This window comes from Talaromyces stipitatus, genomic scaffold (assembly GCF_000003125.1).
Source record: "Talaromyces stipitatus ATCC 10500 scf_1105507295527 genomic scaffold, whole genome shotgun sequence".
Lineage (NCBI taxonomy): Eukaryota > Fungi > Ascomycota > Eurotiomycetes > Eurotiales > Trichocomaceae > Talaromyces > Talaromyces stipitatus.
In genome coordinates, this window is record NW_002990114.1 from 1,725,205 (window position 1) to 1,739,735 (window position 14,531).

A 14,531-nucleotide genomic window follows, 5' to 3' on the forward strand; every position below is an offset into this window, starting at 1 on the left:
GCAATTCAGTCACTTCATTACGTCTTGAAGATTAGAAACACCTTCTATTCATTCGCTATTGCAGTGGTGTGGTACAAAATGTATCCACATCCCAGAGGCCATACATATGTTGTTGGAACAACCTAGACTAAAAAGCTGCGCGCATACTAGATGATCTAGTATGGTAAGATATAGTATGGAACAGAGATCAGGCAGAGTGAGGCGGGATTCCTAACATATGTCGATTCAGGTCCCCACTGAGATCTCATATAGTCAGTAACCTCATCCTTTTCATACTCGCGCTGTAGCTACTAGCCAGGCGTTCCAGTTCCAAGTGATCCACTCTTTGAAGTCCAAAAGGAAATGGTGTCTCTCGTTTTTCATCCCCGAACGAACACGTGGGCTTATATATGTCCCTGGTAATTTCGCCTGCTCCCTCCAAGCCCCCTTCAGGATTATAAGATCTACCGATGACACTAACGCCGAAGTCGACGATAACAATATCTGGACTAGTAGAATCAATATTTTGCACTATCACGCTTCGTGGATGAATGTCTAGATTTCGGACATCATGTTGGTAGATCTCTAATTTGATGTCAACGATCCCTCTCATAATGGCCGGCCGTTGCTGACTTGAAAAATCTCGAGGAGATACTTATAGCGAGAAGAGACAACTTGTCGACCGTATTCCTTTATAGTAGGGGGTGGGCAACAAATCAACCAATGAACATGTTGCTCCAGTCAAATACCGCAATACCCGCAACCTCGAGAGCCTGTGCATTCTAATGCATTTCGGTGGAATAATGTTTCTTATTTTGGAGAATCCATATTCACAGGGTTGATTAGATGAGTGATCGCAGCAGCCAGCACATCTCCCTCAGCATCCAAAAACCTGCATTTATCATCAAGTGGAGCGAACTTGAGCAACATATCGCTTTCGTCCAAAGTTGTAGTTGGGTTTAGGCAATGCCTGTCGGGCAAAACCAATGAGGACTTCGGGATTTTCTCGCCTCCAACCAGCTGGAGGATCAATGTCCTTCGTTGATTCTGTTGTGGTAGTGATTGAACGGTAGTCATTTTCATTCTGTTCTCGATGGAATATTCGGCAGTACCGTACGGAGAGACTGAAGCACTATAAGCTGTGACATTGTTATGCAGTAGTAAGAATTGAATAGGATGTGAGGCCCTCCTGACAGACAGACAGAATATGAAAGTTATCTTGTACCATTATTGAGCAGTGAGGGGATAGGAAAGCTTTATATAATCTGACCTCTACCCAATTCAACAACTGTATCATGCTGAGAAGTATAAGAATAATGAAGCTATGATCAAAGAACCATAGAAAATCACTCTTTGTTAGCGTTTCACTTCTGCTTGTAAAGGAAATCTACACGGTCATGGAAATATTCTTTAATTTGCTCCAGAGGTCTCTGCAGGCGCCCCCATTAAGCCGCTTCGACTCACCATATATAGTGAGTTGAACGAGGCACGACCCTGGGTGTTCGTCTGATCGTCGACTATAACACACCCCAGAACAGCATCGTCGGTGTTGTTGAACCAGAACAAACACGATTCTTCCGGTACAGTTGACTTGACCCATGTAACGCTATATCGACCAGCTTCGCTCCGTGGTATAGGAATTTCCGCTATCACAGGAGGTCGTTCTTTCGACCACAGATGGATAACGGCAAGTGTATTATTCGCCGTGGTGATTAGTAGCTCTTGATTTTTCGCATGCCATGTTATATTTTTAACATTGTGTTCATGTACAAGCGCTGTTTCAAGTGTTGGCGTAGCTGTCATAGCCCATATCCACACAATATTCGGCTGCGTCTGCTCTATTGTGGCTAATAACTCGCCATGGGGCGAGAATTGAAGTGATGAAACACCCTTGGGAAGCTGGATGGTAGAGTCGCTCCCGGGTGTAACGAATGCAGATGAAGATGCTGCTTCGGCGTATTCGAGTTTCCCGTCGGGAGACATACGTTCTCGCCAGACTGGAGGTGACTTGTCGTTTATGGAGAAAGTGTGTGAAAGTGTGGTTGAGCATGAGAACTGTTCGTCAGTTTAGCATGGTGAAGTACACAATTCGTGATCAAAACATCGTAGAATATGTTACGTACTGTACGAGTGTTAAGTAGATCCACCGTTCCGTCGTATTTACCAACTGCCAGGATTTCACTGTTCGAGTGCCGTCGTTTCAGAGGTGTCCATTCTATGCATTTCACGCCAAGGTCATGTGTATTTTCTATATCGCTTCTTCCAGTATATGCTCGATAGAGCTGTCCATCAGCCGTGTACACAAGTACCTTCGTACCATTACTAGCCGCGTCCCAGATCGCAATCCATCTGCCATCCGGACTCCACTTTAGACCCTGCGCGTCCACTGTTGGCAGGGTGACTTTGGCGATCGTGTCATAGGAACAAGCTTCATGGATTGTCAGCAGATCGCTGGCTTCAGGCTTCAATAGTATGGCAAGTTGTCGCGTAAGCGGTCGATACCCATGTCCCATGCTGCTGGGATTGTAGAACTTGGGGGACTTGATGATCAGACTTGACGCCGATTCTAGGTTGAAAATAGTTACTTTTGAGCTCCATGAATGGAATAGAATGGCTTCATCATCACTGGCACCGAACTCAATGGTACCCACGCTGGGCTCGATGTTTTCGATATCAGCATGCCATTCTAGCGAATTGATTTGCCAGACTAATATCCGGTTGCTGGAAGCACACAACAGGCGTCGTTGTGATACAAGGTTCAACTGGCTTTCGTCTTCTATTTGCATTCGGGTTCCGGAATTTCCATCAGCTGTTGAGTCTGACTGGGATACTTTCACGAATTTGAGCTGGGAAGAAAAAGCCTCTTGTAGTTTGATAGACCGAAGGAAGTGCGATCCTTCTACTGGAATAGCCGAATGTACTGAAACTTCTTTGCCATGCACGCGCACAATGTAGCTCCCGTCAGTAGAAACAGTTACTATTGCTGAACCTGTATGGAGCATGTCAATCATCAATCGGTCATATAGATTACCCAGATCGACTGACCTCCATTGGTTCCATGCAAAGCCATCTAGGTCTTCTTATTGAGCCAAACTTTCCCTTGCTGGGCCTCTAGCTTGTATCAACACTGCAAATGTTAGGGTTGAGACTCGGCGGGTGGTTGTATAAAGAATGAATCGCCGTCAATCAAGCTGTAGTCGTTCAACGAGGCAATTGGTGTGACTGCCTGTAGTCAGGAAGTTGTTGGCATTGTTTGTGCCTTGGCGCCTGACCCATACAAAAATGATGGCCGATAAGATAAGTAAACCGGGCCGTCTTTATTCCGGGCCAAATAGAGCCAAAATTGAAGACCAAGAAAAAGTCGCGACAGAAACATGCATACTTCATAACAACAGATCGTACATATATTTGTGGTTATTTGTCGCCAGAACATTCTTCAACATAGGTTACCTCAGCTTGAGAGCTCCCTATCGGAGCCAAAAATTAATCCGACACTGGGCTAGCTCAATCTTCAAAATATCGCAACAAGCTGCCGAGATGTCTACAGCAAGCGTTCTTGAAAACAGACCCGCGAAATTGACAGGGAGGGAATTTTATAAGAGCATTGGGAGCCCGAAATTTATCGTGGCACCTATGGTGGATAGATCAGAATTTGTGCGCATCGACTCCTCACTCTTTAAAGATCCAACTTACTGATACACCTTCTTTTGTCTTAGGCCTGGAGAATGCTCACACGATCTTTCATGGCAAAGGACGAACCGCAACGTCTTCTTGCGTATTCGCCAATGTTTCATGCCCGGCTATATAATGAAACAGAGGGATTTCGCGCTCAACATTTCCAGCCCGTCCGTCGAGACGATCCGAACGTCCCGTTTCTCGACGGTAACCCAGCCATTGACCGACCACTCTTTGTACAGTTTTGCGCAAACGACCCAAATGATTTTCTAGAGGCTGCTCGTCTTGTAGCTCCATACTGTGACGCGGTGGACCTCAATCTTGGATGTCCGCAGGGAATTGCACGAAAGGGACACTACGGCGCATTTTTGCAGGAAGATTGGGATCTGATTTATAAATTGATTAATAGGTTGCATACGGAGTTGCCGGTACCTGTTACTGCCAAGTTTCGAATCCAGGAGACGAAAGAAAAGACGTTGGAATACGCTAAGATGATACTATCAGCCGGCGCCAGTATAATTACGGTCCATGGTCGACGAAGAGAGCAAAAGGGCCACAATACAGGAGTCGCAGATTGGAGTTATATCAAATATCTGAGAGAGAATCTCCCTCCAAAGACGGTCATATTTGCGAACGGGAATATTTTAAATCATGGTGATATCGAGCATTGTCTGGAAGCTACAGGTGCCGATGGAGTCATGAGCGCGGAAGGCAATTTATCGGATCCTACTATATTCAGCAAGGTTCCTGAAATCGGCAATGAAGGACGAGAATACTGGCGTGGTCGCGATGGGAGAGGAGGTTACCGAATGGATGCAGTCTTTAGGCGGTATATGGATATCATCCATGAATACGTCCTCGGCAATCCTGTGCCAGAGCGCAAACCACTTTTCTTGCAGTCGGATCCTGTTGTCGATACTACCGAGCAAAGCAAAAACACAGAAAATCACACGGAACAAAACGGCCAAGTGAATGGGAAGAGAAAAGCTGAAAACGATGCTGATGGAAAAGCCGTTGATCTACCTAGCAAGAAGCAGAAACGCAGCAAAGAGAAGAGAACTCACGACCCGAATCTCGTCGCCATGCAGGGTCATTTGTTCCAGCTTCTACGCGCCCTGGTCTCACAACACACACATATACGCGATGCACTGGCACGAACGCATGCTGGTGACATTGCATCTTTTGAGCGGATCTTGAGCATGGTCGAAGACGCTGTCAAAGAAGGCATATTAGAATATGAGAAGAATCCTGAAGCATTCGATAAAAAAGCAGAGGACGCAGATGAGCTTCAGGGATCCCAGGCCACAATTGCGGAATATAGTCGTCCATGGTGGGTATGTCAGCCATATATTCGCCCTTTGCCGGAGGAAGCTATAGCGAAGGGGGCGATGCAGATGAGCAAAAAGGACCAGCGCAAGGCTGCTGAAGCAGCTAACACTGCTGCTACTCATTCGGTTTCAGAAAAGACTGAGCCTGTCCCTGCTTTGGTATCGGCGTAGATAGAACACTTCTATTATGAATAGATACGTGTACAAAATCCATTAGTGGGTATAAAGCGTATAGCATACATGCTATTTTTTATACCCATTTTACTATCAATGATCTCTCTTCAGTAGTCAATTTCAAGCGGCTTCGAGTCCTGCTACAACTTCACCTTGCTGGCAACTTAGGAAAAACGACAAGCGTATCACTAACTACATAAACCGGTATCATTCACACAGCATGCATCAGTTCATCCATGCACACTCTTCGTCGCCACGCAATACCAGTATCCCACCAAAAGTTCTGTACAATCATTACCCACCGCAGGATTCCAACTTTCAAACAGTGAAAGCGTCAGATAGGAACTATACTTCTGCACAATCGAAACGCAGGTATCTCCTGATCGCGCCTCGTAATACTGTATGCAATCCGAGGTGACTCCGGGTTGAGTTGGCGAAGGCATTGTTGCTGTTGTCGTAGTTAGTGATGTGGTAGTGGTACAAGAGCCTGAAGTGGATGTTGTTGACGTTGCTTAGATGCTTCTTAGTCAACTGTTTTGACTTTTGCTCTTGATCGATTGATATTTGAAGAAGACGACCTACGTGAAACTCCAACACAGACGTAGTAACCCTCCAGAAGAAGCTGACAGTTCGAGCCCACGGCTGGATTCCAGTTATAGAACTGGGAGAAAGTGACACCGTAACGGCTAGCAATGCCAATACAGGTGTCACCCGAAACAACTTCATAGTAGTTATTGCCTGGCATGGTGGGAAGGCCTAATTTAGCACCGGTGCCTTGAGTTAGAGCATTATTAACTCACAGTTACTTGCAATTCCGGACTGTGTTGGAGTAGGAGTAGGATCTGCCCTTGCCTGAAGCTCGGATGCTTTAGAAGAGCATCGAGAGACTCCTATACAGACATAATATCCAGCTAACAACTGAGAACAGTCTGACTTGACGGCACTGGTAAACACAAGCAGTAAGCATCACAGTAAGCAAGCAGACATCGCCGGTGGATTCTCAACTCACTGGTTCCAAGTATAGAATTGACTTAGTGTAAAGTTGTTGAATTTAGATATAATAGTAGAGCAGTAGTCTCCTTGTTTAACGAGGTAATAGGAATTGCAGGTTGAGATGAGTCCGGGTTGTGTAGGGGACGGTGCAGCAGTACTAGTTGTTGCATCGGCGTCTCTCTTCAGCAACTTTGCGGGAGCTGGGATGGAATCCCGGAGCTCAATGAGGTTGGATTGCTGTTCTTCTGCTGGTGTATTCGCGATGATAATTCCTCCGGTCAGCTCTGCTGGAATGAATATCGCAGTAGCTGCTCCTACAAGGAAGTAAGAGAGAAGTACTCTTTTGAACAACATATTGGTCAGTAATACAATCTTCGATTGACGGTAGCAGCTGAAGTTTTAATGGGCTTTTGATAGTGTTCAATGAAGATTTACAAACGAACGAGCAGAGAAGTTGACATCTTTTATATAAGTTTCTTTGGACAAGAATTCAACATCTCATACCGCTCTTTATGCGTGACAGAGATCAAATGACCCCTGGGTGCTGCTGGAATCCGAAGTCTCGTTAAACCAAGAAACTAATATTCTTATCCATAGCAAAGGTAGTATGAGAGAGCGCTCGCTCTTGCAAAAGGACGAAGATGGAATCATGTCGTACAGATGTCAATATATGAAGTATTTGTGTTGTCTCCGGTGACTCAGAACAACTGCAGCTGCACAGCTTATACGGCACAAAAAACTCAGCCTGGAGTTCTACCTAGATAGGTCTGCACTTGCAATAAATACATAGGTAAGAATCTCAGTACGTCCCGATTTTTTCGGGGCTTAAAGTATGCCAAAGGCAACTGCTCTAGTCAAATCTCAATATATTCATTATCCACAAAAACGTGGTTGTACTGCAACCTCAGAATGTCACTTCTGTGTCACATATTTTTGTCAATACGTAGTAAGTGGTATACCTTTTTATGCCTTACTTGGAAAAAGATATAACCAACCTCTGACATGTTTGCCTTTCAAGTTAACCGTGATATTTATAGATAGTGTCACTTATCGTCTGCATCATCTGACTTTTATCCGAGACATAGGGCAGATATGGCTGACAGCTTCCAGGATTGACGTCAAATATGGTGACATGGAAGTAACTTTGTTCCTTTCTCACCACAACAAAATGATGCCTACCTAACACAGTCTTTTCTGCTGGCAAGCACCCGATGCCTTGAGGAGGTCTGTATAACGCTAGGTCATCTATTCATGTCTTATGACAGCTGGATTGTAAGACTCTTTTCTCAATTACCGAAAGATATGCTGAAGAATGCCTCGTCAAGATTCTCAACTGAGACAGGTGGAGATACATGGAACGTGACCACTAGAACCTATATAGAATATAAAGCGGTTGATCAACAGCTTGGTTCGTGAAGCTCTAGTCATTCTATGTGCGAGAAGACCATGTGAAGGTCCAAATATAGCTTCTTAGGAAGTCCTTTTAACGGAGAATGCAAATTAACGGTGTATTGAAGTAGCATATTAACCGATCCGGATGTCACAATCGAAGGGCTGGAAAAGGTGGAAACTCAGCCATCGAGATCGCCACATCAGCGCATAATTCGAATGTCATACTTAGAACGTGATGCAATTGATTTATTTGATATAAACTATTTTCCCTATGAAAGGCATAATACCAATACCCTGGACTAGGAGCTCTTTTCCACTACAATTGACATTAATGGCTTCGGCACGTGCCGGGTTTGCCCTAATTACTCCTGCCTCCCGTGGCATTGGCTTCGCCTTGACACGACAGCTTCTCGCCCACACCGACCTTCCGATATGTGCGACAGCCCGAAAGGATTGCGATGTTTTACATAATAAGCTTGTAGAATCTGTTGACTCAAAACGAGATGCGGCGAAGAGGTTAACAGTCTTTGAAGTTGACGTCACAGGTGAGTTTGAACCAGTAGACATATTTACTTGCTATGGTGCAAGCATTGTGACATTACATTGATTCAATACTAATTATTATTATTATTGTAAAGATGAGTCGAGTATATCCGAACTAGCTTCTCGTCTTCGCGAACAGTTCAGAGACATCCCACTACGCCTATCTCTAACCATACCCGGCGTACTTCGTGTGGAAAAATCGCCCAGTCAGGTCAACTACGACGATGCCTTGGAGAGCTTCAAGGTCAACTCGTTAGGACCATTATTGCTGATGAAGCATCTCAATACATTTCTACCAACAAAATCAGCTCAGTCATTCTCTACGGAACCTTTTTCTCCGTCTACGGGTGGAGAAAAGGAAGACTCGCCTTTCAAATTGCCCCTGCATGCTATTTATGCTATGATGGCAGCTCGTGTAGGATCAATATCAGACAATGCACTGGGAGGATGGTACTCGTACCGTGCTAGCAAGTCGGCTGTTTTCCAACTCGCCAAGACGTTCGATCTGTATCTAAGGACGCGCAGCGGTAATAATGCATTAGCAGTGGCTCTACATCCGGGCACAGTGCGAACGAATTTCACACGCGACTATTGGCAGGCTAGCAGGAATGTTTTGGGTCCTGATGAGGCCGCGGTCAAACTATTGCAAGTTCTATGTAAGATACCTCCTGGGACGAATGATGGTAGGGGTCATTGTTGGGATTGGAAAGGGGAAGAGGTACTACCATAGTATTATTAGTCTCTGTTATTTCAAGTCAATGTAATACTAAGCAATGAGGTAGAACTCAAAGTGCACCCAGTAGCTGTCCAGGCCTAGCTTGTTTTCTCACATCAGTCAGGTCCGGTACCTAGTCACTCACAACCAAATCCAGAGACATATGGCAAGTCAAGAGCTATACACTGTCATGTTTCTCTGACAGTACACTCTTTGGGATATGAGTAATCATTAATTGGGTGTACGCAACAAGCTTCCTCGACATGATTAGCTAAGATTCGAATCGCAAAAACTGGGAAGACAATCCAACTCGGAAACTCTTATAGAATGGACCCTGAGGAGCTTAATACGGTGAAAAAATACAAATATCCCAGAAACTCAACGAAATTTGTCCAGGGATGCACCAATAAAGCCTTTGGTGGGAGAGAGCGATTATTTCGGGTAGACATGCCACTATTCCCGATGTAGTAGGTAGCTGGTTATGACGCTCATTTCTGTGAGGTAGAACGTCTAAGCAGAATGCATTTTGGCTTGAATGTCTGTGCACTTGAAATTGTCAAGTGTCCCTATATTCGGACAAAGACGGAATTTAAACGGATTTAACAGCGTTCGTAGACATCTAAAATCCGCTTTCTCCTGTTCTCACCCTGGTACCTTGAGAAGCAAGACGAAAGGATGCAGTATAAATGGCAATCAGTATCCTGAGCTGGATCCTTGAAAATCACTAATTATCAGACTTATTCAACCCTCTCAATCACTATGAGCCCAACAACGAGGTACTCTCTTGCCGGGAAACCCATTGGCCTTGATGGCTTCGGTCTGATGCGTAAGTTAAGCCTGCCCTTGTCACGTTGTCTCTATTATTGCACTCTAGCCTGTCAATCATCTCTGTTCGCATGAGCGAATACTAAAAAATAAACCACAGGTCTCACGTGGCACGTCACACCACTCCCCGACTCCGAGACCTTCCCTATCCTCAAAGCCACCATTTCAACTGGCATGACCGTCTGGAACGGCGCCGACTTTTACGGCACACCGGAAAATAACTCGCTGCACCTTATCAAGCGCTATTTGACTGTTCACCCTCAAGATGCGGACAGATTCGTGCTATGCATCAAGAGTGGTGTTGCCGACATGTCAACCTTCAAACTGGATTGTTCTCCAGAAAGACTGCGCCAATCGGTGAATCAATCATTAAACATTCTAAAAGGAACATTGAGCAAGATTGATGTCTTTGGACTTGCACGTGTCGACCCTAATGTTCCTGTGGAGGAAAGTGTGAAAGCTCTTGCCGAATTGCGCGAACAAGGAAAAATTGGTGGTATACAGCTTACCGAAGTGAGAGCAGAGACCATCCGACGTGCAGCGAGCATTACCAAGATTGATATGGTCGAAGCTGAGATAAGTCTTTGGTCTACTGAAGTCTTCAGTAATGGAGTAGCAGAGGCATGTGCGGAACACGGTGTCGTGCTAGTTGCACATACTCCTCTTGGAGGTGGTATTCTGACTGGCAAATTCGAATCCTATGACGATCTTCCCGCCATACTGAAACACCGACCACGATTCGCACCCGAGAACTTCGACAATAACCTCAAACTTATCAAGAAGATCAAGGAGCTTGCAAGCTCAAAGGGATGCACTCCTGCACAACTAGCACTATCGTGGGTCAAGAAGAAGGGTACAGAGCCCGGTATGCCCGTTATTGTGCCTGTTGTCGGTGCAAGAACTCGGGAGACTTTATTGGAAAATGCGAGAAATGTGGATTTGACTGAAGCCGATATGAAGCAGATTGGTGATATATTGCGCGCGTTTCCAGTCAAGGGTGACAGATGGCCAGCTGGGCCAGCAAAGCTTAACGAGTATTGAGCGATTCAATCATGGGCTTGGTTTATATCGTCTTGAATGTATGTTGTTGTTTTTGTAGCAAGAGTCTGGAGTAAGACCGGAGACGTTCTTATCCGATGTGGATAAGCCGGGAGATGGTGGCTATCCCACGGGTGTTTTCAACCCCGCAGACAAAGTCTAGATAAGTCTTCTTCAATCAACAAATCTTCGTTGTGTTCAGTATTTTTGAACCCGCACAGCAGAACATATAGTGCTTTTTGTGTTATAACTGTAGATATTTTTCAACTTGTTCTAATTCAGCCGCAGCCATGTCAACGTCGTCTCTCAAACTCTGCGGAGAAATAACCGGCTCCCAACTTGACGAGATCTATCAGTTCGCAATTGATCTCGGCAAAAAAGCCGGAATGAAATTGATGGACGGCATACACGCAAGGGTCGGTGGCACTATATCAGAAATATCATCAAGCGTTGCGAGCAATGCGAATATGACGAGCAACTTGGCTTTCGAAGAAAAGGACAATGCGGTTGATATTGTCACGCAGGTTGATGAGGGTTAGTCTTCATATACTCCAATCGTTGCGCTCTATTTCTGTCTTATGAAGAGGGAAATAAGGCAAGTTGATTGCATTGAGACGATAAGTCAGAATTTTACCTAATGTAAGCAGATGTTGAACGGTTCATACACGAGTCTATCTCGGCCAAGTATCCAAGTCATAAGTTCGTGATAACTCTCTATCCTAATCAAACCCTTTGCCCAGACAGTATAATTAACTTTTTGGGTTCCTTGTAGATTCATCGGCGAGGAAACCTATGCGAAAACATCGTCCTCTGCTCGAGAATACCTCATAACCTCGGATCCTACGTGGTGTGTCGATCCCCTCGACGGTACAGTCAACTATACGCATATGTTCCCCATGTTCTGCGTGAGCATTGCTTTTATTGTCGGACGAAAACCAGTTATCGGGGTGATCTACGCGCCAATGCTCAACCAGCTCTTCTCAGCTTGCATTGGTCGTGGCGCCTGGCTGAACGAAACCACCCGTTTACCCTTGGTTGGGAACGTTAGGAATAATACTGCAAACCATAATAAAGACCACTTCAAAATTCCAGCCATGCCTGAGAATGCCCCAAGCAAATGTATATTTTCTTGTGAATGGGGCAAAGATCGTCGAAACGTTCCTGGAGGTAATCTGCGAAAGAAGATTGACAGTTTCGTAAACATGGCAGCGGAAAAAGGTGGAGAGAATGCTGATGGGTTAAGAGGAATGGTACATGGTGTGAGAAGTCTGGGAAGTGCGACTCTCGACCTGGCATATACGGCTATGGGCTCGGTGGATATCTGGTGGGAAGGAGGATGCTGGGAGTGGTTAGTCTTCTCTGTTGCCTCTTCTTTCATTCTTTAATCGATCCGCGAATGCGTATAGGGATGTCGCTGCTGGTATTGCGATTTTATTAGAAGCCGGAGGGTTAATAACCACGGCCAACCCGCCGGAAGATCCAGATACGGCACCGATTGAGGATGTCAGGCTCGGAAGCCGGTTGTATTTGGCTATCAGGTCGGTTTCCTCCATTGATCATTTCGAATGGACATTAAATATTAACATTCAAAATCAATAACAGACCTGCCGGGCCATCGGCAACAGAAACAGGTCGAGAGTCACAGGAGCGTACTGTACGTGAAGTATGGAAGCGTGTCAAGCATCTCGACTATACCAGGCCTGGCGCGTGAATTGATAGCCCCGGCATGGTGCAATTGGTTCAATTCTACTGTATATGATTATGTTGATTGGATATATATAGAGATAACTCATTTCGTGTTGGAGGAATCCCCAGATGTTGGAGAATTCCATCCCCACACAACCCCAGACCGAATTCTTTGCCACGTAAGACTCAACTGATGTCATGACATTCTACGTTGATGGCTTTTAGAGCCTGATCTAAGTGGTAGACTGTTCTTTACCGTGTAGAACACTCCTGTTTGGTATTGTCACGGAATGTGCTCAATTCATCCACACGGATTATGATAGCAGAATCAGAGCTTTGATCTTGTATGTATTCTTTTATGAGAGTTTAACTCATGATCAGTAACATGAATACTAATCTTCAGGCATTTGAAAGCTGACTTTAGCCGTCATATTCCAGACGAAAATGAGTAACGGAGCAGAGTTACATGTATCAGTTTGTTATAAAACGGCCTCGAATCGGTCCATTATCGTTAGCCACTGATCAGTGACAATCAGCCTGGGCTTGTGGAATTTCCTTCTATTAAACTTATGACTATACCACTTTATTGCGTAATAACGATTATAGCGAGGGATGTGATCCGTCAGTCAGCTGGGGCAAATGACTATATAATAGGGAGATGTCTACTGGCACCGAGACCTTTCCAATCTTCTATTGTGAATTGCAATCAAACAAAACCTATATCATTTCAAGACATCAATTGCTCAAATTCTACTGAAAGATCGTCTCCACAATGAAGTCAATAAGCAAACATCTACCTCACTTCCCCGGGTCCCACGATCAAAAACAATATCATCAGGGACTCCGGAGTACCCTGAGCGCAGACGAATCCAACATGGACAACAAACAGCTAGACCAAGAACAACGACAACAACAACAAAAACGAAAACCTTCCTGGAGCATGCATAGACAAGGACAGGCTCAACAACAAGCTCGAAAGACAAGCACCGGATCCTTTTCGGATGATGATCTCGCTGCCCTGCCGGTCGAAAAGCAGTTTGAGACTGACTACGATCAGACTGGACATTTGGTGCCGGATACGGAGCATTTTACAAGTGAGCAGGATATGGTTGGGGCTAGTAATGATGAATTTTGATTGTATAACTAAGGAAATATCATGGGTCGGGATATGCTGTATCAATATTTGAGCTGTATGGATACTTTTCTCTAGTTGTTATGTTTCATTGTTAGATTGAAGGCTTTAACTGTTAAATATTTTAGGCAAATCCATGTTTGTTTAATCAAATGCTTCATTAGATCATCGTCAGTAAGACAAGATCAAGTATTTTCCGTACACACCATATAGCACTAGACTAGAATGACCGCTCTATTTCTTATAATCTTCGGTTACTTAGGTAACTTAGAAGAAGCTTTCGATTGTGCTGTTCATGAGATGGAGTATACTGTAAGTCATGCCCTTGAGTCTCGTCCTCTGTCCAGTATCTCACACCAGGCTGCTTATATTAGGGCTACTATCAACATCGTTATCGGCGGAGTGCTCATATAAACTTCACCCACACTTTCCTTAACCAAGAGTACACTACCTCTTCTCTGATCGATGAATTTATTTATGAAATTTATTAAGCTTAATTTCTCAGGATTCGTCGCCAATCTACCTGCCCTTGGCTTCTTGTCGTTCAACCACGGAAACGGTCTTCATCTATCAAGACTTCTCCGTGGTCGTCTCTTCCTTATTGTTACTCGCGCAAGTATCCCAATCATAACAGCAGGATGAGAGAATCCGATCGATGAGGCTTTGGCTAAACCATTATTGAGACTGGCGTCTATGCAGACAATTCGTCTCAACAGCGCGTCTATCAACGTCAAAGGAAGCAACTAGTCTATCCACCACTGGCAAACATAGTCAATATACAACTGCTTACAGCGTACGGGGCGGTAAGCAGAGACATAAAGTCATCATTAGTCTCCAGCTAGGAAGAATCCCTCTTCATCCATGAATCAAGCACTCCCACAACTGGCGGAGGCTGGACTAGAAGCCGTACGCATATTGATTGAAAGTCGTGGACTAACCATTCATCATATCAGATTGTGGTGTGGACGGATATCGATAGGTGAATAGGTGAGTATCAGTGGCAAGGGATAACACATGGGAGATATGGGCAAATAGGAAGTCTCAGCTACAA

At 44.8% G+C, this 14,531-nt stretch overlaps 7 protein-coding genes across 7 annotated transcripts, besides 1 other annotated feature; 4 read left to right on the plus strand and 3 right to left on the minus strand.

Moving 5' to 3' along the window:
* Window positions 1-48: 48 nt before the first annotated feature.
* TSTA_086790 (uncharacterized protein) lies at window positions 49-592 on the minus strand (the record flags this gene model as incomplete). The annotated part of the gene is made up of 2 exons (XM_002478364.1): window positions 49-122; window positions 277-592. 2 exons carry the CDS (start codon window positions 590-592, stop codon window positions 49-51), a joined length of 390 nt encoding a protein of 129 aa, XP_002478409.1.
* A 797-nt stretch (window positions 593-1,389) lies between these two features.
* On the minus strand, window positions 1,390-3,049 carry TSTA_086800 (WD40 domain protein; the record flags this gene model as incomplete). The annotated part of the gene is made up of 3 exons (XM_002478365.1): window positions 1,390-2,034; window positions 2,103-2,968; window positions 3,025-3,049. 3 exons carry the CDS (start codon window positions 3,047-3,049, stop codon window positions 1,390-1,392), a joined length of 1,536 nt encoding a protein of 511 aa, XP_002478410.1.
* Window positions 3,050-3,516: 467 nt separating this feature from the next.
* On the plus strand, window positions 3,517-5,153 carry TSTA_086810 (dihydrouridine synthase family protein, putative; the record flags this gene model as incomplete). Its single annotated transcript, XM_002478366.1, has 2 exons — window positions 3,517-3,633; window positions 3,696-5,153. 2 exons carry the CDS (start codon window positions 3,517-3,519, stop codon window positions 5,151-5,153), a joined length of 1,575 nt encoding a protein of 524 aa, XP_002478411.1.
* A 233-nt stretch (window positions 5,154-5,386) lies between these two features.
* On the minus strand, window positions 5,387-6,610 carry TSTA_086820 (LysM domain protein, putative; the record flags this gene model as incomplete). Its single annotated transcript, XM_002478367.1, has 5 exons — window positions 5,387-5,604; window positions 5,739-5,894; window positions 5,957-6,099; window positions 6,166-6,463; window positions 6,589-6,610. 5 exons carry the CDS (start codon window positions 6,608-6,610, stop codon window positions 5,387-5,389), a joined length of 837 nt encoding a protein of 278 aa, XP_002478412.1.
* A 1,262-nt stretch (window positions 6,611-7,872) lies between these two features.
* TSTA_086830 (short-chain dehydrogenase, putative) lies at window positions 7,873-8,814 on the plus strand (the record flags this gene model as incomplete). Its single annotated transcript, XM_002478368.1, has 2 exons — window positions 7,873-8,086; window positions 8,180-8,814. 2 exons carry the CDS (start codon window positions 7,873-7,875, stop codon window positions 8,812-8,814), a joined length of 849 nt encoding a protein of 282 aa, XP_002478413.1.
* A 744-nt stretch (window positions 8,815-9,558) lies between these two features.
* On the plus strand, window positions 9,559-10,665 carry TSTA_086840 (aldo/keto reductase, putative; the record flags this gene model as incomplete). The annotated part of the gene is made up of 2 exons (XM_002478369.1): window positions 9,559-9,625; window positions 9,725-10,665. 2 exons carry the CDS (start codon window positions 9,559-9,561, stop codon window positions 10,663-10,665), a joined length of 1,008 nt encoding a protein of 335 aa, XP_002478414.1.
* Window positions 10,666-10,952: 287 nt separating this feature from the next.
* TSTA_086850 (inositol monophosphatase QutG, putative) lies at window positions 10,953-12,373 on the plus strand (the record flags this gene model as incomplete). Its single annotated transcript, XM_002478370.1, has 5 exons — window positions 10,953-11,196; window positions 11,310-11,361; window positions 11,435-12,010; window positions 12,069-12,200; window positions 12,265-12,373. 5 exons carry the CDS (start codon window positions 10,953-10,955, stop codon window positions 12,371-12,373), a joined length of 1,113 nt encoding a protein of 370 aa, XP_002478415.1.
* Window positions 12,374-13,218: 845 nt separating this feature from the next.
* Window positions 13,219-13,277: a microsatellite.
* Window positions 13,278-14,531: the final 1,254 nt, after the last annotated feature.